Source organism: Brachionichthys hirsutus, chromosome 8 (assembly GCF_040956055.1).
Source record: "Brachionichthys hirsutus isolate HB-005 chromosome 8, CSIRO-AGI_Bhir_v1, whole genome shotgun sequence".
NCBI lineage: Eukaryota > Metazoa > Chordata > Actinopteri > Lophiiformes > Brachionichthyidae > Brachionichthys > Brachionichthys hirsutus.
The window spans coordinates 9392485-9418657 of NC_090904.1; the positions used below are offsets into that span (position 1 = coordinate 9392485).

The following is a 26173-nucleotide window of genomic DNA, read 5'->3' on the forward strand; positions in this document are numbered from 1 at the left end:
GCTTCATGGGAGAAGAAGCACCACAGAAGAAGAAGCAGAAACGCCACACACGCGTTTATTGTGAAAGTAGAAAACAGCGTCACTCCGTTTGTGAGGTCAGACTCATCCCGCGCGTCGGCTTGTGGCACTTCACAGGGAATCTCTTCCCGTCCGGTCCGGTGAGAACGTTGGCGGTGATATCGGTGCAACGGCGTTCCCGCCGCCGCCGCCGCCGCCGCGTCTGCATCCGATCGACGCCTCCAGAGCCGGATGACGCCGCTCGCTGCCGTCGACCCGAAGGACAAACTGCAAACACAAGAGATTGTAAAAAAAAAGAAAGAAGAACAAAAGCGTTTCTATTGTGTTTGAAGTTCTGAGCGAGGCAGGTGAGGGTTACCTCTGGCTCGACGGCCAATCACATGACAGAACACACTCCGGACTGGAGAGACTGGTCTTTCTTCTGAGCCACGGCGTCCAGACTACGAAACACCACAAGCAGGACAAAACGGCCATGAGGACCCGTGTGGAAGATGGCGGCCTGGACCTCGTCTGGCCAGTCTGAAGCCGTTCCCTTGTTCCGGCAGGTGGAACAGCAGCTCTCACCTTTTGGGTGGCCTGAACGGGGCGTCCGCCTCCGACAGGAGACGATTGGCCTCTTCGGCGGCCGGGCCGTTGCCGGGCTCACCGCCACCGGATCTCAGCGGCTGGAAAGCGCTTCTTCTGCCTTCTGCTTTGCTGGAGGCGTGGACCGGGTTCCCGTTCGGGTCGAGGGCGTCGGCCCGGTCGTGGAGGGGTCTCTCCATCTCCAGGTGGATGACGATGCCAGGTGTGGAGGGAGGCGAGGGGGCGGGCTCGCTCGGGGACAGCGGCAGCTTCTTCATTTGATGGATGGCGGCGGCTGCGTTGAAGGCTTGCTGTTTGAAACGTGCAGCGACAGAAGGTTGATTATATGTGAGTGTAACGTCCGATCAGGGTCAAACGGATGTCACAACATCTGACGGCGCCATCCTTGACCTGGAACCCGAATATGGATCAAATTGGTATCAGCTTTCGTTTGATAGAAGCTTTAACTCATGAGTGTTTTCTTCAGGATGTGGATCGGTTACTCCTGATCCCGGTTGATCCGATATGGACAATCAAGAAAAATGTCTTCTGGTTCTGATCCAGAATGAGGTCAGGAACAAATATTACATTTTAACATTAAAACCCATTTATGGATTCAAGAATCAGTTAAAAATACACATCAGCTCTGATTCACTTTGACTTTTCATTATTGGTGTATAAAGATACCAAGAACGATCTAGAACCTTTTGGTGCTGATCCAGATCACCATGTGGGCGGTGTAGATCCAGTTAGGAGGGTATGGGTTAGGGTTGTTTTGCATGTTGCTGTGAAATGTCCCTTCAAGTGTGTGAAAAGTGTTTTAAACTCAGCTCTGAAAGGCTACAGCGTCAGTATCGGCCTGCCAGTAGGCGTGTCGGCATGTACATGTCTAGCGTTTAACTCATAACAGACGTAAACGTGGTATAAAACGCGTAAAAACACACACGGATCCATCGGCTGGAAATATTTCCTACCTTCCATCTGGATTTGGCAAAGCTTCTCTCCATCTGTTCACAGACTGAATGATAAATGTTGAGGTCTTTGGCCGTGTTTCCAGCAATCCTGCATCAAACCAGTGAAACCAGTGAAACACAAACCACACACAGCGCGTGCGTGTGCGCGTGTGTGTGTGTGTGTGTGTGTGTGTGTGTGTGCGTGTGTGTCTAACCAGGGGTGTCCGAGCGCCTGCTCGGTGAGGAAGCGTTTGCTGGGGTTCTTCTCCATCATGTTCCTGATGAAGTCTTTGGCTGTTGAGACAGAACGGACAGATTGATGCTCAGTACCGACGGTTCTCCAGACAATCAGTCGGTGTCTCCTTAATGGGTTCTGCTGGTTCTGCTGGTTCCGGACCTGACTCGGAGATGTCGTCCCAGAAGGGGGGGTGGAAGCTGTACTCGGCTCTCATGATCTTTGAAAACAGGCGCATCTCGTTCTCTTCAAAGAATGGAGGGTAGCCGCAAAGCCTGCGGGACAGATGCAACAACCGGGCTCAGGCGACGCCTTCACTTCCGCTCCCGCAGAGAACCGTGCTGAACAGAACTCACAGGATGTAGGCGATGACCCCGATGGACCAGCAGTCCACCGCTTTGCTGTAGGGTCTCCGGGCCAGAACCTCAGGGGCTGCAGAGGGACGCAGAGACGCACCGTTTAGACGTCTTTTCCTTGTGTGTGTCCCCCCTCCCTCGTCACATAAAAGATGATCGTCTGGTTCAAAAATGTTGAATCGACACAAAAGCCGTCTGTCGTCCAACGAGCACGCTTCGATCACGCCTAGAAAACGGATGCGGGGCGAGTCACGCACCGACATATCCCGGCGTCCCGCAGGCGGTGGACATCACGCCGTGGCCCAGCGTCTTGGACAGGCCGAAGTCGCTGACCATGATCTTAGAATTCTCATCGGTGCTGAAGTACAGCAGGTTCTCGGGCTGCTCAGACACAAACAACAGCAGCGCAGCGTGTCAACACCTGCGCAGGAGGAGGGTCTGCAGCTGAAGCCACGCCCCCCCCCCGCGTTACCTTCAGGTCCCTGTGGACGACGCTGTTCTCGTGCAGGTAGCTGACCGCCTGCAGCACCTGCTTGATCACGGTGCTGGCGTCCCGCTCTGTGTAGACCCCCCTGTCCAGGACGCGATCAAACAGCTCCCCTCCTGACACCCTGTCGACAGCGTTTCAGAGTTCAGCGCCACGTTGCCTTTTTTGGGACCTGATTAAGCTTTTAACACAGTTCATTACCAATCAATAGCGTGGATCAATACTTACAGCTGCATGAGCAGGTAGTAGTGCGTGCGCGTCTCGTAGAAATCCTCCAGCGCCACCACGTTGTCATGCTTTATCCTGGAACGGAGACGAAGGCATTCGTCAAGCGCAGCTAACGTGCTAACGCGGTCCAGCTTCGGTTCTACGAGTTCAAGGGTCGGGTTGCAAAGATTCTACCTCCTCAGGACACTGATCTCATTCTCCAGGTTGCTATGGGCGAGGTGTTTCTTCTTCAGGCATTTCAGGGCGTACATCCGTCCGGTCTTCTTCTCCCGCACCATGAAGACTTCTGAGAACGAGCCTCTGCAGACAGATTCACCGGATTAATGAGAGAAAAACGAGTCGATCAATAAGCAGCACGGCTTCATTGTCACGAGGCCAAAAACCCCTGGATTGGGTTCTGCGTGGTTTAATAATCATTTTAGATGGACAATTATACAACAATTCTACGTGTTAAACTCTGGTTCCAGCACGTTCTTTTGGAATGTAAGCAACCATGAATAAATGTCTGTGAGCCAATAGGAAGACGAGCCTGTCCACAGACGCCGCGGGTGAGAGGGGAACGCGTGTGTGCAAGCACGGGTGTGTCTGACACTGACAGGAAGTGGCTGCACTGAAATCATGACGATATTAAAGTCTGCTTATTTCCCACGTTGACTAAGAACCTGAATGCACCATTGGGAGCTCTCGTTCCGGCACACGCCTGTACCTGCCGACACAACCTGCTGCAGCCAGACTCTTAGTCCCATCATGAAGCGAGGCTGGGATGCTCCCTGCTGCGCTGACCTCAGCGCCAGCCTCGGAGCCTCCAGAGCTTTCAGGGCGATGAAGAGGAGGCTAGTTTGCACCGAATGTTTTTCCAGGTTCATTTACGATCTTTAGATTTTTTATTACATTGTAGTGGTTCAAATCCCTTATTTAAACCACATGCTTGATGGACACAGATTTCATTCTGGTGATATCCTCGGATGAATCACCTTTCATTAGACCCTTCCTGTCTGTGGCTGAAACTGCCGGACAGCCAGCAGCTATTTAACGCCACTAAGAGGCTCTTGACATCTAATTTAACGCTAAGATTTGGCAGAGACTTTGATAAAAGTCATGTGATCAAGCTGTTCATTAATGATTGGCCGTGGAACGGGTCCTTCGCTGGCAGGCTCAGGTGTGACCAGATTACAGGGAGAGGATTATCCTGAGCCTGCAGGTAACGGGTGGCAGTCAGCTGTTCCATCCACCAATCCAGTGGAAGAACAATCGGGGTCTGGGTCGTCCCACCGAGCCGGATGTCTATACTCACGCTCCTATTTTCCCCTTGAAGTCAAAGACTTCCTTGATGTTACTGACGGTTTTCTTCCAGTTGCAGACGATGTCCTTCCGCCCCATCTTGGCGTTGCCGCAGGCTCCTGAAACAGAAAGCACGCGGACTCCATGCGAGTCAAACATTCAGCCGAACCTGTTCACCGAAATGAATCAAACTAAATCAGACTGAAGGGTAAAAAAAAAAAACAGAAAAATCCTGCCTGTATCGCTGAAGAAAGAATCTTTTTTAGCGTCGCTCCCCTGAAGTGACACTATGTTCAGGTAAAAACAATAAAAGCTGCATGCCCATGATGGAGCTCAGTCTCTGACCTGTAGCTATCAGTAACGCAAGATTAAAAAGGACAGAGGATTAGAGCGGTGAGCGTCAGGGGTTGGTTAATCCTCTCAGCCTGCGGGGAGAAGGGCGAGTCTCTGGTTTCCTGACACGATGACCAACTGGGTCATTTTAGCATCTTGGCCTTTTAAAAGTCCAAAAGTCCACCTTCAAAGACGTTTGCTGAAACGCAGTATCATAGAAAATAAATGAAAATTTAAACGTAATATTTTCATGGCCACTTTTTAAGACGTCGGCTAAATGAAACTTCTAACTGTCGACATTTATTTCATTTATAAAAAAAAGTCTGGACACCTTTATTTGACTAGAATCCCTAGAAGAAGCGGCTTGTTTCTTAACCAGCCTGTTTCGGGTTCAACACTTACTCATTTATCAAGACAAAATTTCAGGGTTACTGTTATTGATTTTAAAATTGTATTATTATTATTTATACAGAACATTTATACATGTAAAATTAGTTACTCTGTTCCCTCTAATAGTTGAATGTAAACAGCCGTTATGTGAAAATGAGACGTTTCTGATCTCTTAGCCTTGCCCGCTCATCTTGAATAAGAAAAACGGAACATTTTCAGCAGCGCAGGTTTTAATAAAGAGCTTTACCTGAGGAGAGGCGCGGAGATGGGTGAGCTGAGGTGTCCGAGATGAAGCGGACCGCAGAGCCATAGGAGCAGGGGGCGGAGCCTCTTCATTCATGTTTGGCATTAACACGCCTTGCTGTGTCCTAATTGGCTGGTATAGAAAAACAAGCAATCATTCATGATCACATTTATACCTCCAGGCAATATAGGGTTTATTCACCTAAATTGCATATATCCTATTGTTTCTATGTATTACTGTAAATTAGATTAATATATTATTATATTATATGTATTATATTAGATTTGAATTTATACATAAACCACATAAAGTCATACATTAACAAAACATTTTCTAAATTAACATATCAATTACAGTATTTGCTTTGGTTTAAACAGTCAATATTAGCGTAAACAATTATTGTGACTGCAATTTCTTTGTAATTTAAATAAAATACATTTTAAATAAAGTAAGTGGTCCAGAGTGTATTAAAAGGAGTGACTATAATCTTTAGGCCACAAATAGCAGGACGGTTTAATCTGAACGCGTCAAGGTCCCTGAAGTCACTCTACGTTCCTCCCTTCAGTCGCATGAAAATGACGTCACCACGTCACTTGTTGACGTCGTGTTGATTTTTAGCGGAATAAATAATTTATTTATAAATTGACGTAAGGGCGCTAAATCTAAAATAAGTCGCGAATAAAATGTGAAAATGCATAAAATATTTTTGTGAAGCAGCTGCACGTATGAAAGGTTCGGGAATATTTTACCTTGGCACAATAAACTCGTTACGTTAGCGTTCGGTAGCGTAAAATGGAAAGTACCGGGTTACGTGTATTTAAGCTAGCTAGATAACCTTTGCACATTGCTATGGACGTTTCCTCGTAAATACTATTTGTTGCGAATCATCGTCTCTTCTGTGATTTGTGTATTGGTGCGATTTGTGATGTGACATGCTTCACTTTTAAACAAAATAGGCCAAGTGACGCAAATGCTATGCTAACACGCTAGTAAGTAGCTTAGCCTCTGTTAGCCGACTGTGTTAGCATTTTTTGGAAAGAGTTTGGACGACGTATTGCTGCTTTCCGCCCACCGATCTCACCATGTGATCAACGCTGTCTTTTAGGATTATGGCTCCCCGCTTACAGCTGGAAAAGGCGGCTTGGCGTTGGGTGGAAACGGTGAAACCAGAAGAAATCAGCCAGGAGCATATCGATCTAGCATATCGCGTCAATCTCCCGGCCTGCAAGAGAGGATCCTGCAGGTACAGCAGTGACATTCTGAGCACCATGCCGCTTGTATCATTACGACATACTCGTAGCAGATGTTTTTTTTAAAATGTATTTTCCAGTTTAGGAGCCATTTCAGCTCAATGATGTGTCAGAAATCATTTGTTTACTTGAAGTGAACAAGCCATCTTAGCATGTAGAGCAGCTTTGAAAGGTCATGAACATCAGATCCTCAAATTTACACATTACAGAATAGATCGTCTAAAGGATGATAGTTTGCAAGCCTATAATGCATAATCAAGTTTTATTTCAAGGGTATATACTGTCTAAAGTTATTACTAAATATTAATATTAATAGCTTGTTTTTTTGCAGGAGGAACTGCAAAGGAAATCCCAACTGTCTTGTGGCTATTGGTGAACAGGCTTGGCTCGGAGACATCGATGAAAATACTTTCCATAATATCGACGACCCAAATTCAGAGCGCAGAGACAAGGTATTAGTTTTCTCCTTTGTGTTATTTTACTTAATCCTCTGTTTAAACTCATTTGCTTTGGCCGTCTGTCTTGATACTTTTGCCTTTATAGTTGTACGTGATACTCAAACAGTTTACTGATTGTGCAAGCGTTCACTTCTTCCTGTGTGTAATGTAATTTGATCCAATCATTTCCATGCTTCTGGATTTCATTTGCATTCGTCCGTATTTTACTTTGTGTGCCGTCGCTGACCGACATTGAATTGAAACATGCTCAGTCGGAGAGATTTCAACTGATTTCTGATCTGATTCTTACATCGTCAGGAATCAGGTAACATATCTGAGTTTGATTTGGCCGTAGCGAGTCAGTAACAATCATTCTCTTACCCGAATTATTTTCTACCGCGTTACAAATGTAGAAATGTTTTGTGTTTGCTGCTGAAACTCAACCAGAGAGCAGCTTTAACGGTTTTTGTCGTAGAACCTTGAAAATCAACATTCAGTCCTGCGTATGTCAAAGTTCTACCTCGGCTGTCTGCTTGTAATCTCATATCTGCTGCCGATGGAATGATATCTAAATCCTGCCTCGCTCCGTCTCCTTCCAGAACACATTTGTGGGCCTGACTAACCTCGGTGCGACTTGCTACGTCAACACGTTCCTGCAAGTGTGGTTCCACAACCTGGAGCTGCGAAGGATCCTGTATCAGTGCCACAACGCCCGAGCGCAGGAGCACAACATCGAGTCTGGTGAACTGACTTCTGCACGTCACCTGTATTTTTTCCCAAGTAGATGGTACAGCTGAAGAAATCTTCTCTTTCTATCAGATTTCTTTATTGAGATCGTTCTTGTTTTTTTATAACGATGAATATAAAATCTTTCCTGATGACAACTTTACTTATTTGCGCTTTTTATCAGAGGCCGATCCCTCCATCATTCACTGGCATCAGAACGCGGCTTGTTGATTTCCTTTACGTCCACCGACACACGGGATTCAGTCCCTAGAAATATTTCACCGTGATCGTTCTTTGAAGTGTTTCTGAGGAGTGAGCGTTGACTTTTGCGCCGCGTGAAAGCATTTTGCTCTTCGTCTTGTCTTCATCTCAGACGAGCGTCTCCCTTCCTTTCAGATTACGAGCCTCAGTCCATCTGTGAGCATCTCCAGTATCTGTTTGCCCTCCTGCAGAACAGCAACAGGAAGTACATCGACCCTTCAGGGCTGGTCAAAGCGCTGGGCCTGGACACGGGGCAGCAGCAGGTAACCCTCCAAGCACCGCTGACCCGCACCAAAGAGGGAGATTATTATAAATGATTATAAAAGAGACACAAATATATCTAATAGTATCTGAAGCTACTCTACTCCCAGAGGAGAGAAGAAAAATATGGAAAAACATCTCGATGTGACGCAAAAGCGTTCTGGAAATCCATCTTCTGTCAAACACTAATGAGATTTAAACGTTTTCTTGGTGATGATTAGCAGATTTTAGCTTCAGAATCTCGCCGAGGGATTGAGAGAAGGAGCAACGTGAGACTTGGCTTCTCTTCGCCTCACTCGAAGCCTTTCTTTTCCAGGACGCGCAGGAGTTCTCCAAGCTTTTCTTGTCTCTGTTGGAAGACACGCTGTCCAAGCAGAAGAACACGACGCTCCAGAATGTCATCCAGCAGCAGTTCTGTGGACAGTTTTCTTACGTCACTGTGTAAGGTTTATTTCATTCATGTCGGAGAGAGAACCTAGAGCGTGTGTTGTTGGATCATGCAGCCGTTGTTTGACCTGACGTGGTGTGGTCCGTTGTCATGGCGTTGTCCTCCAGCTGTGGCCAGTGCGGGCGGTCCTCTGCTCTGCCGTCCAGATTCTACGAGCTGGAGCTGAACATCCAGGGACACAAGAACCTGACCGAGTGCGTCACAGAGTTCCTGAAGGTAGTTCTCATTCCCTGGTCGTGGAAGGTTCTCCTCCTTTCCGGCTCCCAGACTTAACCTGCTGCTTTTCACAGCAGGGGTTGCGCTTGTGTTTTTCCGTGTTGCCCTCCTGCAGGAGGAGAAGCTGGATGGGGAGAACCGCTACTTCTGCGAGAGCTGTCAGAGTAAACAGAGCGCCACCCGGCGGATCAAACTGCACAGCCTGCCGCCAACCCTCAACCTGCAGCTCATGCGCTTCGTCTTTGACAGGTCAGCCGTCCCCCCCCCGCGGACTCGCTGTTGCCGCCACGCCGCTTTTTGCGGCAGGCGTAGGAGGACGTGTGCGCTCGGTCCAGCCTCACCTCGCCGCTTCCCTCTTTGACGCCGTTCTCCACTTTCTGCTGCTCGGTAAATAACGGGTGTTTTTCTCCAGACAAACGGGCCACAAGAAAAAGCTCAACACCTTCATCAGTTTCCCGGAGCAGCTGGACATGGGTCCCTTCTTAGAAGGAAAAGCAGGTATGAGCGTCGACGATGTCACAACTGGCGGCTACGCAGGCCAGTCAACTCCTTTCGACTTTAAAGGGCAAGAAATGGCGTTAAAGAGTAAAGATGTACATTTTCAGAGGCGCTCGGGCGTAGCAGGTGACACTTCACTGCTTGGTGTTGCATCGAGTCCTCGGCTGTGCTGCGTCTCACCCCAGACAACAGGAGGTGTTTGTTGTTGTTTCTGCAGACCAGAAGTGTGTGTATGAGCTGAGCGCCGTGCTGATCCATCGCGGCATCAGCGCCTACTCGGGCCACTACATCGCCCACGTGAAAGATGCTCGCACCGGCGACTGGTACAAATTCAATGACGAGGAAATCGAGAAGATGGAAGGCAAGAAGCTGCAGCTCGGCATAGAGGAGGACATCGGTGAGGAGCGCTGCGTTTTAAGCGGTGTAGTAACACACAGATGCCTGTAGGTGGCAGTAAGTGGAGCACAAACAAAAATTTCGTTTTTAAGACGATAGTTCTGGAGAAACATTTTGGGAAGCAAAGATGCAAAACTGGTTTATCGTTAATATAAAAAAAAAAGGGAGCCAATCAAACATTAACCACTAAACCGGGAATTAGATGGACCTAAAGGCCCCGCCTCCTGCTTCTTATGAAGCTCGATAAAGACACACGTTAGAGTTAGAACCAGCCGAGTTCAGGTGTACGATCTGTGGACGTCTTTCTCTCGTCAGCTGAGACGGCCAAGTCCCAGACTCGGAAGCCAAAGTGCAGTAAAGGCTACCACTGCTCCAGAAACGCCTACATGCTGGTGTACAAGGTCCAGGAGGACGAGACCTCTGACCCCTCCCGGACCATCGTCGAGGTGCCGAGTGAGTTGCAGGATTCACGACAGGGAAAGCAGAGACGACCGCCTTCGGCACTTTTGCGTAGCTCGTCTGATGACTTTCGTTTGTGTCCCGGCCGCCAGCCTTCCTCCAGCGGTTGGTGGACCAAGACAACCATAAATTTGAGGAGTGGTGCAGAGAAATGGGCGAGATGAGGAAACAGAGCGTGGATAAGGGCAAAGCCAAGCACGAGGAGGTGAAGGAGCTCTTCGAGCTCTTACCCACGAGAGACGGTCGGTAAAAACATCCCTGATCCTGCCCGTGAACAGGAAACGCTCTCCATGTCTGCCGTGATTTGGCTTTGTCGGGACGCGGCGCCGGGCTTTCGTGTCTGACGTGCGTCCGCCTCCCGTGTCTCAGGCGAGCCGTACGAGTTCATCCCGCTGGACTGGCTGAAGAAGTGGCTGGACGATTCCACCGCCACGAAAGAAATCGACAACTGCCAATTCTTGTGTTCTCACGGAAAACTGCACCCGGACAAGGTCGGCGATTCGAAGAGGGTGTCCCCCGAGGCGGCGCGGCTCCTCTACGAGCGCTACGGCGGGGGGCCCAGACTGGACGGTGAGTCCGGGCCGAGGGCGGGGCCTCTCCTGCGTACCTGCCAGGGTTTGACGCTTGCTTTCACCGTGCTGCCGCTGTGTGTTCCACCTTTGTGTGTGTGTGTGTGTGTCTCCAGGCTCCTCCCTGTGCAGAGAGTGTGTCGGCCAGCGCTGCAGGGTGCTGCGCCTGAAGAACCAGCTCAACGAAGACTACAAGGAAGTCTCCCACCTGGTGAAACGCTCGCCCAGGTAAACGCTCGGGGTGACGGTCGGTTAGCGGGCCGCGGGGTCGCAGAGTCGGTGTCGGGTGGAGCGTATAGCCAGCAACGACGCGCCTGAAAGGATGCACATCCTCGGGGGGGGGGGGGGGTTGGAGCCGGTATCGCTGCCTGGTGCTCATGGGTCCTCCTGCTCTCTGTCTGTGGCAGCGGTGAAGGCTACTGGGTGGGGAAAGCTTCTCTGCGCAGCTGGAGGCAGCTGGCCTTGGATCAGCTGGAGGAGGACGAGCAAGAAAGCAAACGCAGCAACGGCCAGACCAACGGGGAGGGGCCGCACGGCAACAGCAAAGGTGAGTGGGGTGGGGGGGGGGGGGGCTGCTTCCTCCGGCTGGGCCTTCGTCCACGGTCCGCCATTCGGGCCGGACACAGAAAAGCGTCTCCATGTGGTTCGAGTCGTTCCCGACGTGTCATCGGCGCCCCCCCTCCCCCCCCCAGTTGGTTCAAAGTGGCTGTTTGGTCTTCCGAGCTGCTTTAGATCTCAGGAGTTTTGAGTGTTTCTACTTTTGGTTGTTTTTCGACTGCAGAGTTCGGTCCCGAGCTTTCAGAAGGCACCGAGGACGAGATGAAGACCTTCAACGAGGACGTCGTCTGCAGCCACGGTGCGGTCACATCCTCCCATCGCGTCGCCGTGGTTACACGGCCATGCATGCTCGGCTGTTTGCGATGAGGTTTTGGGGGGGGGGCTTTAAACGCCGCTCTGTGAGACCTGTTCCTGCCGCAGGGGGGCTGACCATCCTGGAGACCGAGCGGAAGCTGGTGTCCCCTGAAGTTTGGACCAAGCTGCGGGCGTACTTCCACAAAGCCCCCGAGTTCACCCAGAATCAGGAGTCTTGTCAGCAGTGCCTGGTGAGTAGACGGCGTTTGCACCGCGCTGACCTTTCACTCCCAACGCGGTGGAGCATCGTTTAAACGTCCACTCTCGTGTTCAGACTTTAGAGCAGGAGGAAAAAGACAACGAGGCCGTCAGTAAGATGATGGCCATGGACCAGAAGAATCAGCTTCCCAACCTCTTCAACGAGAAGAACCGGCCGACGCTGGCCAAGTGGCCTCAGGTAGACGGCGCGGCGCGTCATGTGACCTCTCTCTCGGGCCGAGCCGGTTCCACCAGTAACCCCCCCCTCTGTTCTCTGTCGCTCCAGGGCACGGACGTTCTTTACATTGTGCCCCTTTTTTTTGTGGATGAGTGGAGGAAATTCATCAGGTGTGTTTCTGCAACTATTAAAAACAAAAACAACAAATCTGTGTCTGGAACAGGACTGAATGTCGGATGTGTTGCGATGTCTTTTATCTTGTAGGAGACCCACTAAGTCCTCCCCGGTGTCTAACGTGGGCAACACGCTGCTGCTCTGTCCCCACGGGGGCTTCATGTTCACCTACGACTCGCTGATGGGCGGCGACGCGCAGCAGTGAGTTCTTCCTCCGTTTCTGCTCGATGGTTGCCTGAAGCAGAGTAACGTTCATCCTAAAAAGTCTGAAACGCCAGGACCAAAACGTTACGCGAACGGCGAGCAGGAAAGAGGCTTGTTTGTGGGGTTGTTTCCACGGTTACAGGTGGCGCGTGTTTAGCGAGTGCGTGTCTCATGTCGTGCTGTCTTTCTTGCACAGTGTAGCTCTACTCTGGCCCAGCGAATGGGAAGTGATCAGCAGACTCTTCATTGTCGACCAACCAATCTCCATCCACTGCTTCAAAGAGGCCGCGCCCACCGGCGCCACCGCTCTGTACACGACTCAGCCGGGTGAGAGCGCAGCCGGCGCACCCGAGCTCCCTTGTGAAAGTCGCTCCCTGTCGCGCTCGCCGTGACGCCGCTGCGCGTTTGTTCCAGATCTGTGCTGGGAGTGCAGGGAGAGCTTCCTGTTCCAGCAGCAGAGGGACCTCCGAGAGTACACCCAGGCCACCGTCTACATCCGCAAGGTCCTCGAAGACAAGCGGGTAGGGCGCCAGAAGGCCGCTAAATGGACGCCTGGTCCTTCCGAGTCTCCGTGCTTAATCCGGACCTCTGCTTCAGATGATAAAGGAGGCGGCTCCGGAACTGACCGCTAGCAGCTCCGAGGCAGAGGAGGAGAGGGAAGAGCATCCAAAGGAAGACGGCGAGAGAGACCCAGACTTTGGCCAGGTGAACGAAAGCAGACGCTCAGACGCAGCCACCTGAACCGCCGCGCCTCTTTAGTGCAGACGGGAGCTTCGGGGGGGGAGGGGGGGTCTCCTCTCCGTTTAGCGCTCACGGCTGCTAAACGTTGTCTTTCAGTCCGAAGACGGTGCGAAGCGGCTGAAGCTAAGCGACGACGGCGGCGGCGGCGGCGCTCCGTCTCCGGCTGCCGCTCCCGTGGCAAGCATGACCAAACTCGGTGGAATCAGGAGAAGCACCCGGCACAGGAAACTCCGAGGAGAGAAGGCGCTCATCGTTTCAGCCAATCAGACGCTGAAAGAACTGAAAATCCAGGTGGGGGCTCCCGGTTGACTGGGTCCGCTGCTAGATTCCTGCGCACGCTACCCGGGAGCCGGACTCGCTCTCGAGTGGCGCGCTGGAAGCGTAGTTTATTACTCTGCTCCTTCTGCGCTAGCGCCGCTAACCTCGCCGTGTTCTGACCCTGTAGATCATGCACGCCTTCTCTGTGGCTCCGTTTGACCAGAACCTCTCCATCGATGGAAAGAACCTGACCGACGACTCGGCCACGCTCGGGAGTTTAGGCGTCATCCCCGAAAGCATCATCTGTCTGAAGGTACTTTGTTCCTGATGCTACATAGAGCAAGTCTTACCCCTCTGGGTTAGCATAAAGAAACGACGGAGCGCTCCTCTGCTCCCATTGGCCGCCCAAACACGGGTCCGGTGGGGGGGGGGGGGTTCTGCTCTCTGATTGCCTGTTAAGAGTGAGACATCTCGATTCTTTCCCATCTCTGACCCCAGGGAGAGGAGGAGTTGCTCCTTCGTGTCTTTGTGACGACCCGAGTGGAGCTTTCAGACACGTTTACTGACGTCGCCGCCCCTTCTCGCCGTCTCGTAACAGTAGTTTGACCTTTGAACCCGGTGTGTGTTCTTACAGGCAGATGAGCCGATATCAGACTACGCTGCAATGGACGACGTGTATCAGGGTAAGAGGCGTTCACCTCATCGCTGCCGCATTTCAAAATAAAACCTTCGTTGTACAAATGCAGTTTGTCTCCTATCGTCCCTCACAGTGGGGATGCCTGAGGAGGGCTTCAAAGGTGAGCAGGGCGGCGCCAGCCGCATTGTTTCGGCTCCGTGTCGGAGCTTTGCGTGCACGTTTTTGAAGGGCCGATTGTATTTGTATTGCGTTAACGTGTGTGTCTGGTTCTGGTTCTGATCCGCTGTGTCCGTCTCTCTGCAGGCACTGGGCTTCTCGGTCACTGAGGAACACTGTACCAAAGGCTATGCTTGAATTGGACGCCTAACAGATGGAGATTTCTTTTTTCTTTTTTTTTTTAAGCTTGATTTTGTCAAGTGTCCATATATAAATAAGTGCTTTAATTTGTTTTTGTTTTTTTACGTTTTAAGTTGGCTTTCTTAAAATAAACTGTGACTGTTGCAAAGCTTTTTTTTTTTTTTTTTTTTTTTTTCTCTCCTCGAAGCATAGCTGGCCTTTTGATATTTAAACTTCGTAATCATTCTGAGGTGGATCTGTTGGCGTCTGAGGTCGAGCTCGCTTCTGGCGGAGGCCGTCGAGAGAATCAAGGACTGCGACGATGGCTGCTCTTAAATGCTCTATTACCTCTACAGCAGATCTATATTCGTATTCTCCATGTGACGTTCAGAGTTGCGTAGCTACACAGTTGTGTATAACGGAGGCGGATTCCAGCAGACGCTCATTGGATGGAAAACCGGGAATATCGGAACCGGATGAGCAGAAGGCGAGCGGCGATGTCCTGTTCGTTTCACTGTTATTTCTTATGGAAAATAAAGTTATTTTCAAAGCACTCTCTCCTCACACGGGGCCGAGCCGAATGTGGTGTCGGTCCAATGTTTATTACTGGTACTGTGTATTACCGTATTAATCATTAATGTGCATTATATATTGAATTTTATACCGATATGAGGGGCAGCGATGGGGCTCCTTCGGCTGGGTATAACAGTTGTAACTTCGATAATAAATTATTGACTTTATTTTATATTTTTTGCGTATTTTTAAAGGATTTTTCATTTACATAAAACTGTTTTCATGCATTTCCTCTCTGCCGTTTCCGCGTGTGTCGCCGAAGGGCTCTGTGTGTCCTAAACTGGTGCATTTTTTTTAAAAATTCATTTTGCAGAGGTTGGGTTTTATTTTTCAGGTGATTTGCAAGCGTATAAACTAGCATGAGGGATGTTCATGGCTTCGGGTTAAATTACATTTAAAATGGTGTTTGGGTTTTGGAGGCGCCACTGAGGGCCAACAGGATAGTTTCTTATGTGTGCTGGAACTTTAATACTACTACTGGACTTTCTTCTTGTCCCCTGAGGGGTCGCCACAGCAACCCATCCTTCCTTCTAGTCCTGTTCCCTGGCAGTTCCATCCTCAGCATCCTTCTACCGATATAGTCCCTGTCTCTCCTCTGGTCATGTCCAAACCATGTCTGGTCTCTCACCTTGTCTCCAAAACGTCTGACCTTCACTGTCCCTCTTATTGTCTCATTTCTAATCCTACCCAACCTGGTCACTCCTGAGGAGAACCTCAGCATCTTCCTCTCTGCCACTTCTAGCTGCGCCTCCTGTCTTTTCCTCAGAAAACTTCTCCTTCTCTTCTAACTGTGGAGCGAACCCACTAACGATCCTCAACATGAGACCCTCAGTCTCCATCTTCAAACCCATCAGTCTATCCTACACTTTGCTCAAACTCTTCCTTCAAAGATAACCCCCTCCTCCATTCCTCTGCTGCGTTCTAAAACAACTCGAATCCTGCTCCACAGCTTCGAGCCTTGCTAACTGGTTTAATTTAATACTAACTAATGTTATTTTAAACCAAGTATGTCTGTCTTTGTTTGTAATCCCGAACGTTATTTCATTCGACGAGTAAAACCAAGCATAAGGCAAAAAGGCGAACTCAGGTCCACCGTTTCCCAAATGTCCCTGTTTTGTTGCCGTAGGCTGTGTCTCCATTTTCAAAACGGCTAAGCTTTATTGCGCACACCAGAATTGTTCGGCAGAGAATTTTAAATAAAGAGACGGATCGTTTGAATATCTGAAGGTAAAGTCGGACGCTGGCAGGAAGCTGAATGTCGGACGGCGCCTCGCGGTTATTTTCGCTGTAACGGCGCCCGTATCACAATCAACTCCCTGATTTAGCATAACACTTTACTAGAATACATTAGCATCAGTAGCTAAAGCTAATGGCGGATAGCATAGCTAGCCGGTGTGCTATCTCGGTTAGCGCTCCCTGAATGATACACGAAGTTTGCGCCCTAAACCCGTCCGCGCAGGAGATTCGAACATATGTTTTTGTTTTTTCATGTTGAAGTCATTCTTTATTTCACAGAAGCTAGCTAATTGACATTTAGTATTATTGTTTATTTATTTTTTTTAGCCGACCTCACCGGGGTGAAAGGCCATTTCCTGTTGCCATGGTCACCCCCCCCCCCCCCCCCCGCATTGTTCTCCGGTGTCGCTCATTGGTTCGCCCGTCTTCACGCTCCCTTGATGCATTTTAACGAAGCGAACACAGAGAGAAGTTTCTGCTGCAAAAGCAAGTCTCTAATGCAAAACGACTTTATCCAGTCCAACCGCAGGGAAAAGATGAACCCACATCTGATCCCTTTGATCCCCGATTGTAGTTCTAAACATACAATCAGGCTTCATATTAGCTGTGCCCTTTACATTCCTGGTCCTCGACGGCTTCGCTGCGGGCGTAGACACCAGATTCCGGCCGCTGCCGACTCTTTAAGTTCTTTCTTTTTTTTGTTTGTTTTTAATTCGCACGATGTTCTCTCCATGCTCAGAGAGGACGGAGAGCGTTCTGCACCTCCCGGGCCCTCGGGACAAAATGCTGGAGCTCCCCAACTACAGCAGCCAGCTGATGCAGCAGCTGTGGGCCCTGAGGAAAGAGGGACACTTCTGTGACTGCACCATCCTGGTGGGGGACAGTCCTCACCGGGCCCACAAGCTGGTCCTGGCTGCCTCCAGCCTGCTGTTCAGGTAGCGCCACCTGCAGCCTGTCTGCTATGCTTTGTTCAGATGGGGCGGTGATTGACTCTTTGCCCCCCCCCCCTGTGACGTCTCTTTGACAGGTCTCTCCTGGACGGCTCGGATACGATCTCCATCGACACGACGATGGTGTCCTCGCAGGAGTTTGGCTGCCTGCTGGACATGGTCTACACCGGGAAGCTGCCCATCGGCAAACACAACGTCAGCCGCATCATCACCGCCGCAGACAGTCTGCAGATGTTCGACGTGGCGGTGGGCTTCAAAAACGTCCTCACCAGCCTCGTGGGCCAGCAGCCCCCGGTCCCGGACCTTTCTACGCAGATCCCAAGCGTAGCCATGACCAGCAAAACCCAGAGCCGCAGCCCGGCTCCTTCGCCCAGCGAGGACCACTTGACCTCGGGGAACGCGGAGTCGGCAGCGGCGCCGACGGAGGACGGAGGTCAGGAGGAACCAGCATGCAAACGGGCCTGTGTGGCGGTCCCGGAGTCCTCCGGTCAGTTTCGGCTTCTTGTCCTTCTGTGGACATTTTCGAAAGGCGTCCTCCGTGTTCTCACGCAGAATGTGTTTGTCAGAAGCTACATCCTCAGAAGGCGAAGGAGCCGGCACGGCAGCGGCCGAGGTGTCGGGCGGCGTCTCAGCTGGCGTGCTGGAATGTTCCGATGAGATCGTGGAACTCCTCGCCAGCGTTCCTTCTGTCCTGGAGCTGCTGGGCCAGGCAGCACGGAGCGTCCTGGATGACCAGGAGCGGCGGGTAGAGCGGCACACAAACAGCAGGACGCGCAAAAACGATTCAACGAGAAGAGAACAATTCAGACACATTTTTAAAAATCCTAAAGTTGCCTTCTTGCCCCCCGGCAGGTCGTCTGTCGGTGCTGCGAGGGGGCAGATCCCGGCTCCGCCTTGGAGAAGTTGATGAGCAGAGTGAAGGACGGGCGACTCCGTGGAGCAGCGCTCCTCAGTCTGCTCCGAGCCGTCCAACGGGAAGCTGCTTCCTGCTTCCCCCCATCGCTGCTGCCTTTGCTGGAGGAGGCGGAGGAGGAGGACGCGGAGGAGGAGCCACAGGAGGACATGGAGGAGGAGCCACAGGAAAACCAAAACGAAGGTAACAAAGAGACTCGGCCGGCCGCACGTTAAAACCGTTGTGATGTAAAGGAAACGGTTCTTTTCCTAAACGCCACAGCCGAGTCTGTAAAGCAGGAAGACGGCAGGGAGGAAACGAAGGAGGAGGAGGAGGAGGAGGAGGAGGAGGAAGGCATCACGGAGGAGGCAGAGAAAGACGCGGATGCTGCCACCAAGCCGTTCTCCTGCTGCTGGTGTAAGAGGGGCTTTGCCTACAAGTGTCGAATGCTGGTCCACGTGAAGCGCTGCCCCAAGTCCCAGGACAGCGCGCTGCGGTGCCAGCGGTGCTCGGTGAAGCTGCCCAATCAGAGAGCCCTGCAGCGCCATCGGACAGAAGCTCACCCGGACCCCGCGCCGGCCAAGAAGAAGGTGTCCTGCGACCTCTGTGGGCGGACCTTTGCCCACCCGTCAGGTGAGGAAACCAAGAACCCAGATCGGTTCTCCTCGTCTTCTAGTCGAGCGAAACCGAATCCCGTGCGCGCAGACGCGTGACCTCTGACCTCTGCTCCCTCTCGTTGACCTCCAGGAATGATTTACCACAAGCGCACCGAACACTTCGAAGAGAAGCCGTTTGCTTGCGACGACTGCGGCGCCAAGTTCGGCGCCAACTCGTCCCTGAAGAATCACGTGAGGCTTCACACGGGGGAGAAACCCTACAGTTGCAAGCACTGCGCCATGAGCTTCAGGGTGGCGGCCGCGCTAGCGTACCACACCAAGAAGAAGCACTCCGAGGGTAACTCGCTAGGCCGGCCGGCTGGGGGGGAGGGGGGGCGTCGGCGTCGGCCACGCCTCGCTCACCGTGGTCTTCCTGTGCTCGTGTCCAGGGAAGATGTACGCGTGTCAGTACTGCAAGGCCGTCTTCGCCCAGTCCATCGAACTGACGCGTCACGTGAGGACGCACACGGGGGACCGGCCGTATGTGTGTCGGCAATGTGGGAAAGGCTACAGCCAGGCCAGCGGCCTGACGGTCCACCTGCACACCTTCCACAGTAGGACACGCACGCACGCACACACACACGCGCGACCAAGATGTCATAGCTCTTTATTTTCCCGTCAGATTTGTCCGAGCCGCACGACTGTCAGAAATGTTGCCTCAGCTTCTCGTCGTTGGCGGAGCATCGGCGACACATCCAAGAATTCCACCCGAAGGAGTACCACAAGTGTCCCACCTGCAGCAAGGTGTTCAACAGCGCCGCCCTGCTGGACAAACACAAGAGCACGCACACTGGAACGAAGCCCTTCAGCTGTGACCTCTGCAGCAAGTCTTACCAGGTAGGAGAAGCTGTTCGGCTCGGCCGCTCTGCAGTGAGGACGTCATGCATGTGGCGTTCTCTGTTGTCATAGCAACTGTCAGGCCTGTGGTACCACAACAGGACCAACCACCCCGATGTCTTCGCCAACCACACCCGGCAGCTGAAGAACCTGGTCCAGTGCGACATCTGCTTCAAGTTCTTTCCCAGCGCCGCCAGCGTGGCCAAACACCAGGCGGCTGAGCACCAAGGTGAGTCGGCACGGGCCCGGCAGAGCGCTTCACACAGGTACAGGTGAGGCGTCTCTACCTACCAGGTGAGACGAGACACCTGTCCACAGGTACAGCCTCTGCAGACAGGTATGTTTCAGAATACAACAACTACAACAAACACACCTGTGTTTCGGTGTATTTTTGTAGACACACAAACACGTCCCGTCAGGTGATCTGTGTGTTTGTCCTCCAGGGCCGGCAGTGGCGGGGGTCCACTGCCCCTATTGCCCCGCTGTGCTGGGGGGGGAGGGGGAGATGCAGGAGCACATCAGCAGCCAGCATGTCAACCAGAGCAGAGAAGCCTTTTGCTGCCCCCTCTGTTCCCTAACCTGCACCTCCCAGGCGGAGCTGCAGGAGCACCTGATCTCCTTACACATGGAGCCACAGGAGGAGGCGTCCACCTCCCATACAGTAAGGAGCAGCGTGTGTGTGCGTGTGTGTGTGTGTGTGAGCAGTATTTTATAGTTCATATCAGTCATCTGTCGACGTTTGAGCGGTGCCACGCTGACAACGACGTTTCCTCCAAGAGCTCAGAGCACCTTTAAAGGCAGGTTCTCTGTCCAATCAGGTGAAACTAGCAGAACCAACAGGTGGCGAAGAGGCGGAGTCAGCCATCTCTGAGGAGCAGGCGCAGCTGGCCGCCGCCAAGCGGGTGTTGGTGGCTCTGGCAGGCGGACAAGAGGGCAAACCGTCAGCGGAGGTGGTGGAGGTCAACATGTACGACCTTCTGAACGGCTCCGTCACCTTCATCTGCGAGGAGAAACCGTCCAATCCCGACTCGTAACAGAGGAGGGGCCTAAAGCACGGCCAATGGGAGCGCAGAGGCGTCTTTGTACCACGGAAACGGAACGCGCCAACTCCAAGGTCCTCCACGTTGAAGCTCACGATTTATTTAAATGAAGGACGCCACTTTTATCTTTGTTCGTGCGGCGGCTCCTCGTCTTCCAGTCGTTACAGGCGAAGGTGACCGACGTCACAAGACAAACTGTTTACCCGTTACAAGTTTGCTCTTTTCGAGTGGAATAAACTTGAGAATTCTAAGTTTCACTTTTCCGTCTTGAACCTTTGTGACATCATGACCTGATCAGGAAGGGATGATTTCTAGAAGTGTGTTTTACGTGTTACAGATATCAAACACGTCAATGTACGCATTTAGTCCTCGACGCAGCAGTGGGGACAAAGAGCCCTCTTGTGGCGGCCTTTGGGTACTAGATGTTGGTCCAGTAACGCAACGAGGGCGGTGTTCGTCAAGTCGGTTTTATTTATCTCGTCCACAATCACAAAACCTTCAGCGGACATCCATCGACTGTTTAACGTCAGAAGACGTCGATCGGAGACAAAAACAAAATGGAGGAATGTTCAGGACGAGGAGGATCCCCCTCTTCCAGGGACGGCAGACGAGGCACACAAGTAGAAAACGTTACATGTCATTTCTATTAGTTCACACAAACACTCCATCAATCCGTTCCGTATTAGAACCCATCGTGACCCGCGAGTCAAAAAGTTAGCTTTCTGCTAACGCGTCCACAGACTCCATCTTGAATTCTTCTGAAGGTGTTTCTTACGTCTGCAGCTTCAAGGCAGCAAAGAGGCCCAAGTTGAAGCTGCGGTTCCTCTTCTGACCACTAGGTGCAGGCTTTAAACAAAGGTGTCCATGACATTCCGGGGGTGGACTAGTAAGTATTGATTGTTAACAGGATTACATGAAATCTACAGGATAGATTTCCAGGAGACTTCAAAGGATTGATCAAGATTGATTATTGTTTTAGAATTTTCCTTGTCATTGACAGACTCTTCTCCTAATGACGCAAAAACCACTCAACCAATATTTTACAAAACTCTGTGAATGGGTTTTGCGTGGGACTGTCCGGCCTCTTTTCCGGTTTCAAAACTAGCCTGCTGCTAACAATCCAATATGGCTGCCACTCCGCTAATAGAGCTCACGTGCTCTGGGCCGTTAGCCTCCTAGCTGGTGATCTTCTTGCGAGGCAGGTAGGCATTAGTGATCTGGTTCATCACCACCAGGGCGGGGAAGAGGGGCGCCAGGAGGAGCCCCCACCACGCCGCTCTGTTCACAGAGGCCTGGAACCAGTCGGAGAACATGGCCAACACCACGGTGACGGTAGCCAGCAGGTAGACCACCAGGCCGCAGGTGGCGTGGTACAGCTTCAGCCTCTGCAGGGAGGCGGAGAGGCGCAGCAGCTTGGAGAAGATCATGAAGACGCCAAAAAGCGCCTGGAGCAGGGTGGAGGCCACGGTGCACGCGCCCAGGCAGCTGTGCCAGCTGACCAGGTGGCTGAGCTCCGACAGGTTCTTGCAGGCCACCATGAAGCTCACCCCCGTGGCGGCGGCGACCAGAACCAGAGCCTGGCAGAACCAGTGCAGGCGGACGTTAGCGGTCCGGGACTTGCAGCAGAAGGGGGACCCTTCAGCGGACAAGACGAGGATGCCTTCCGTCAGACAGAGGCAGTACTGCAGAGACAAGAAGACCACAATGCAGGCGTGTGCGTCTTTCACCAAGGAGGAAGAGACCGTAAATGGGAGGGAGACCGGGAGGAAGACCGGGAGGAAGACCGGGACGGACCTCTTCACTCTGGTCTGGGGTTTCAGACGGGGTCCTAAACACGGCTCTGATTCTTGGGGATGTGACCGCAGCACCGACCGTTAGATTAAAACTCATGGACTCATCAGAACGCTGCACTGAGACGTCTCAACAGGACGGCGGCGGCGGCGGCTGGGAAACGCGATTTATCACATTATATTTGACCCGTTTCTGCCTTCTCGCCCTCCGGGTGGAGGCGATAAACAAACCTCTACCCATGTGACGCTGTGCGTGTTGTAGGTCAGGTTGTAACCCGACACCCCCCCCCCCCCCCATATCTATTATTCACAGTGGAAAGAAGACGGACGCACGAACCGGAGGGAAGGCCCGCAGGCGCGGCATCGTCGCAGTGATGACTTTCTCTTTTATTCTTACTGTTTGTTTGTTTGTTTGTTTATCTGCGCTGCAAGTTAAGTTTAAAGCGCCGTCTTCAAATTCTTTTGTCCAATCAGCCGTCCAGAAAGCAACACTCTTCATGAACATGCAGGACAGAGAAAAGGAGAAGACTCCGACCTTTGGGAAGTGGAACTGGGACTTTTTGGGCTCTGGACCGAATGTCAGGACGTTTTATCGGTGTCAGAGTAAATCACAGACAGCCACAGACGTGAAGCTGCGTCTGTCAACTTACTGCGAAGGACATGAGCGTGGGATGCCAGGAAAACAGACCTGGAACAGAGAAACAGCAGTCAGCAAGTCTCATTTCAAAAGGTTCTCTACCTTCCTGTGTCTGGAACAAACAACAACAACAACAGTAGAATAAAACACAGCAATAATAATAGTAATATAATAATGATTAAAAACAACAATAACAACAATAATTGTGATAATAATAACGTATTGAACCATTTAAGTTGTTCTGTGTGACTCGGTTCATGCCGATGAAAACTAATCTGAATTTAGTTGATAAACCCAATATAGAAGGAATAATTAATAATAATTAGGCTTCATTACACCAATAATCAAGTATCGGGGATCAAAATGTGGAAAAAGAGTTTCCTTATTATTTTACATTTGAAGCGCTAAATCCTTCTGTTCAACTTCGAGTTGGTTTTAAGAGAAAATCACATTAAATGTACATAACTCATGTATCTTAAAGCTTTAGTCTGGCCCGGGAACCTGAATTAAGCTTTACGGTTCTGACGATCCATATATGGACTCACTGGTTCCGGGTCTGGACAGCACGGAGATGACGAGGGTCAGGCCGAGCGCGGTGATCCTTGCCCCGATCACCGCCGCCCTCCGCATCCACGCGTAGAGCCAGAAGTCCCGCATGCCCAGCCCCTCCCCCACCGGGCTGTACTCCACTTCCGGCCGCATGACCCCACCTGACCGGCTACCCGCAGACCCAGGCCGGCGTGAAGGGCGCGCGTGTTCCGTGCGAGCGCTGCGCGAGCTCCATAGCCGTCGAGTTACGGACGGGAAGACAACCACAGACAGACAGACAGACAGACAGACGAGACGCGTCTCCGCAGGCGGAGCCGCTCCAGACGAGCCGCAACGCGAGGCGGGGTGGCGCGACAGCGGCGCGGCAACCAAGCGGCGCGTCCGCCGCGCGCGGTGATAGGAAACTATTTAACCAGTCACCTTGAAAAAATAAAAACTGTACAGGAAAAACGGGACGGACGGCGCCGCGTAGTCGGTAAACAACAATCGAACGCGTCCCGGAGTTAGACGTGTTGGAACTTCCCTCCTAGAGGGACGGTGCTGCCTCGCCCGGCTTCGAACCGGAACCGGGCCGGACTACGGGACTGGACTCCCCTCGAGCGGGAAACGAACGTCCCGTTTGTTGAATTTACCGCGTCTGTCTGGTAAAGAACGATAGAATTGTACATCTCTAACTTTCTCGGATGACGGCTTCGCGTTTCTGTTTCACTTCCGGGTTTGAACAGCCATCAAAGTTTTACAAACACAGTGTGACGTGGTGAATACGGGGCTAATCGACGGTCGCCAACAACGCCACTTTAGGACCTGCCCCTAAAGATATAGTTTTTCCTTTTGGTCCCCAGCTCGCTTTAGCGGGTTTCCCCACCCGCAGGTCCGCTCACAGGGATGACCAGCACGGCATTAGGAATTCAAAACATTTATTAACACTCTAAAAGCAAAACTAACAAAAGAAAAGGAGAGACACGGCAGTGACAGTCTACGGCCAACCTGCCTTTGAGACGGGGAAAACACAAATGAGGACTTGGAACGAGGGAGGGGAAGCACCTATATACGCGCCCCCCAATCAGTGGTAAACGGGCCACAGGTGCTCCCTCCCACACCTGCCTGCCCAATTAACCCCAATCATCCGGTCACATTCCTCCCCCCCTCCGAGTTATCGGTGCCCCACCGATAAATCATAACATAAAAACAAAACGGTTCTCAAAAAACAGTCAAAAACCGGGCGTCACCCGAAGTTCAGCGCCTGAGCCCCAGATACACCAGCGTACGCCACAAAACGCAGCCCCAAAAGAACAGCTGGAATGACCCTCAGTCTGCTCTTCCCGCTGGTGACTCCCCCAAATGTCTGGCTCTCGCGCTGAGCCTCGCCCGGTCATTCCCCGTCCTCCGCGGGGCATCGGACACAGCCACGCCGATCCCGCCACGCCGATCCAGCCACGTCGATTCCGGCCACGTCGATTCCGGCCACGCCAATCCGGCCACGCCGAATTTAATTGGGCAGGCAGGTGTGGGAGGGAGCACCTGTGGCCCGTTTACCACTGATTGGGGGGGGGGGGGGGGCGCGTATATAGGTGCTTCCCCTCCCTCGTTCCAAGTCCTCATTTGTGTTTTCCCCGTCTCAAAGGCAGGTTGGCCGTAGACTGTCACTGCCGTGTCTCTCCTTTTCTTTTGTTAGTTTTGCTTTTAGAGTGTTAATAAATGTTTTGAATTCCTAATGCCGTGCTGGTCATCCCTGTGAGCGGACCTGCGGGTGGGGAAACCCGCTAAAGCGAGCTGGGGACCAAAAGGAAAAACTATATCTTTAGGGGCAGGTCCTAAAGTGGCGTTGTTGGCGACCGTCGATTAGCCCCGTATTCACCACGTCACAACAGGATATGGTGTTATTACCCAAAGTGCGCTGGACTCTGCACGGCAGGGGCGTCCTCATCCCTGAGCCAAACTCGTCTGACTGCATACCGGAATGGGACTGGATGTTACAATCCTTTTTTACCTTGATAAATGGGTAGGGATTATAGTCAATCAATCAAAATCTTTATTGCAGACACAATGGTCCAATTAAAAAGCACACAACGTTTACACAGTAAACACAGTAATCCTATAATAACATCAGGTACCAATGACACCAAATACCTGAGTTAAACTTCACAGCACTTAGGCTTGGCTGAGTCAGCGTTCTGATGATGTCATTCCCTGAGTCATGCAGCCGACATATAAACCTGTATGACAGGTGCCTCAGCTGAGCATTAAGGGTGTTAACCCCGACACCACAGAACATTTCACTGGCGCTGGACCATCTGGGCTTCCTGAGAAGTATCCGCATGCAGTCATTGTACGCCACCCTCAACTTCTGCATGCTGGCCTGTTTGTACTTGATCCACAAGGATCCACAAGAAACTAAATTTCTTCTTCAGCATGTTAGCCTGCGCATACAGCATCCGCCGCTGTCTATACATGTCATCATCATCTCCCAGCTGGTCATTGATGATGTCATCATCACCTCCCAGCTGGTCATTGATGATGTCATCATCATCTCCCAGCTGGTCATTGATGATGTCATCATCATCTCCCAGCTGGTCATTGATGATGTGGCCCAGATATTTCGTTCTGCTGCAGACAGACAGCACTTGCCCTGACAGATAAAAGTTTAGGAAGTCCAAACCCTTATCATCGCTGGTTCTGCAGACCACGACGGCACTCTTCTTGGCATTATACTATACATCAAACCTGATACCATAGCCAGTGCATATGCCCAGGAGCTGCTGGAA

The 26173-nt window shown here is 51.6% G+C and overlaps 4 protein-coding genes across 5 annotated transcripts; 2 read left to right on the top strand and 2 right to left on the bottom strand.

Annotated features, from left to right (window-relative positions):
• Positions 1 to 47: 47 nt before the first annotated feature.
• Positions 48 to 6304, bottom strand: LOC137898843 (calcium/calmodulin-dependent protein kinase type 1D-like). 2 transcript variants are annotated; one of them, XM_068742895.1, is made up of 14 exons: positions 6171 to 6304; positions 5093 to 5221; positions 4136 to 4241; positions 3016 to 3141; positions 2842 to 2916; positions 2599 to 2737; positions 2384 to 2507; positions 2127 to 2202; positions 1933 to 2045; positions 1751 to 1829; positions 1557 to 1644; positions 583 to 893; positions 377 to 458; positions 48 to 285 (listed from the first exon to the last, which is right to left on the bottom strand). In XM_068742895.1, the coding sequence occupies exons 3-13, from the start codon at positions 4219 to 4221 to the stop codon at positions 395 to 397; spliced, it is 1281 nt and encodes a 426-aa protein (XP_068598996.1). In that variant the 5' UTR covers positions 4222 to 4241; positions 5093 to 5221; positions 6171 to 6304; the 3' UTR covers positions 48 to 285; positions 377 to 394. The 2 variants fall into 2 exon arrangements, with proteins under 2 accessions (XP_068598996.1, XP_068598997.1); XM_068742896.1 differs by lacking the exons at positions 5093 to 5221; positions 6171 to 6304 and having other exon boundaries at positions 4136 to 4251.
• On the top strand, positions 6199 to 14978 carry usp48 (ubiquitin specific peptidase 48). The gene is made up of 27 exons (XM_068742894.1): positions 6199 to 6332; positions 6671 to 6791; positions 7376 to 7517; positions 7899 to 8026; positions 8341 to 8465; positions 8580 to 8688; positions 8804 to 8937; positions 9101 to 9186; positions 9404 to 9583; positions 9898 to 10035; positions 10134 to 10283; positions 10411 to 10611; positions 10727 to 10838; positions 11018 to 11157; positions 11413 to 11466; positions 11589 to 11713; positions 11797 to 11919; positions 12007 to 12068; positions 12163 to 12273; positions 12473 to 12603; positions 12691 to 12797; positions 12874 to 12981; positions 13114 to 13308; positions 13463 to 13588; positions 13910 to 13958; positions 14046 to 14072; positions 14216 to 14978. Exons 1-27 carry the CDS (start codon positions 6199 to 6201, stop codon positions 14236 to 14238), a joined length of 3141 nt encoding a protein of 1046 aa, XP_068598995.1. The 3' UTR covers positions 14239 to 14978.
• Positions 14979 to 16042: 1064 nt separating this feature from the next.
• On the top strand, positions 16043 to 20678 carry zbtb40 (zinc finger and BTB domain containing 40). The gene is made up of 12 exons (XM_068742722.1): positions 16043 to 16048; positions 16797 to 16992; positions 17085 to 17494; positions 17589 to 17752; positions 17860 to 18103; positions 18182 to 18532; positions 18647 to 18853; positions 18945 to 19109; positions 19178 to 19392; positions 19465 to 19621; positions 19836 to 20053; positions 20211 to 20678. Exons 2-12 carry the CDS (start codon positions 16841 to 16843, stop codon positions 20424 to 20426), a joined length of 2499 nt encoding a protein of 832 aa, XP_068598823.1. The 5' UTR covers positions 16043 to 16048; positions 16797 to 16840; the 3' UTR covers positions 20427 to 20678.
• A 205-nt stretch (positions 20679 to 20883) lies between these two features.
• On the bottom strand, positions 20884 to 23673 carry cyb561d1 (cytochrome b561 family, member D1). The gene is made up of 3 exons (XM_068742724.1): positions 23405 to 23673; positions 22873 to 22910; positions 20884 to 22114 (listed from the first exon to the last, which is right to left on the bottom strand). The coding sequence occupies exons 1-3, from the start codon at positions 23559 to 23561 to the stop codon at positions 21608 to 21610; spliced, it is 702 nt and encodes a 233-aa protein (XP_068598825.1). The 5' UTR covers positions 23562 to 23673; the 3' UTR covers positions 20884 to 21607.
• Positions 23674 to 26173: the final 2500 nt, after the last annotated feature.

Coding starts and splice junctions, on each gene's coding strand:
- LOC137898843 (XM_068742895.1), bottom strand. CDS start 4,221: ATGGGGCGGAAGGACATCGTCTGCAACTGGAAGAAAACCGTCAGTAAC. Junction 2,738..2,841: donor TACTACCTGCTCATGCAGCT/GTAAGTATTGAT, acceptor CGCTGTCGACAG/GGTGTCAGGAGGGGAGCTGT. Junction 2,508..2,598: donor TCGTCCACAGGGACCTGAAG/GTAACGCGGGGG, acceptor GTGTCTGAGCAG/CCCGAGAACCTGCTGTACTT.
- cyb561d1 (XM_068742724.1), bottom strand. CDS start 23,561: ATGCGGCCGGAAGTGGAGTACAGCCCGGTGGGGGAGGGGCTGGGCATG. Junction 22,911..23,404: donor GCTGTCCAGACCCGGAACCA/GTGAGTCCATAT, acceptor TCTCTGTTCCAG/GTCTGTTTTCCTGGCATCCC. Junction 22,115..22,872: donor CCACGCTCATGTCCTTCGCA/GTAAGTTGACAG, acceptor TTGTCTCTGCAG/TACTGCCTCTGTCTGACGGA.
- zbtb40 (XM_068742722.1), top strand. CDS start 16,841: ATGCTGGAGCTCCCCAACTACAGCAGCCAGCTGATGCAGCAGCTGTGG. Junction 19,622..19,835: donor CCAGGCGGCTGAGCACCAAG/GTGAGTCGGCAC, acceptor TTTGTCCTCCAG/GGCCGGCAGTGGCGGGGGTC. Junction 20,054..20,210: donor AGGCGTCCACCTCCCATACA/GTAAGGAGCAGC, acceptor CTGTCCAATCAG/GTGAAACTAGCAGAACCAAC.
- usp48 (XM_068742894.1), top strand. CDS start 6,199: ATGGCTCCCCGCTTACAGCTGGAAAAGGCGGCTTGGCGTTGGGTGGAA. Junction 12,069..12,162: donor GAGTGGAGGAAATTCATCAG/GTGTGTTTCTGC, acceptor TTTATCTTGTAG/GAGACCCACTAAGTCCTCCC. Junction 12,274..12,472: donor ATGGGCGGCGACGCGCAGCA/GTGAGTTCTTCC, acceptor TTTCTTGCACAG/TGTAGCTCTACTCTGGCCCA.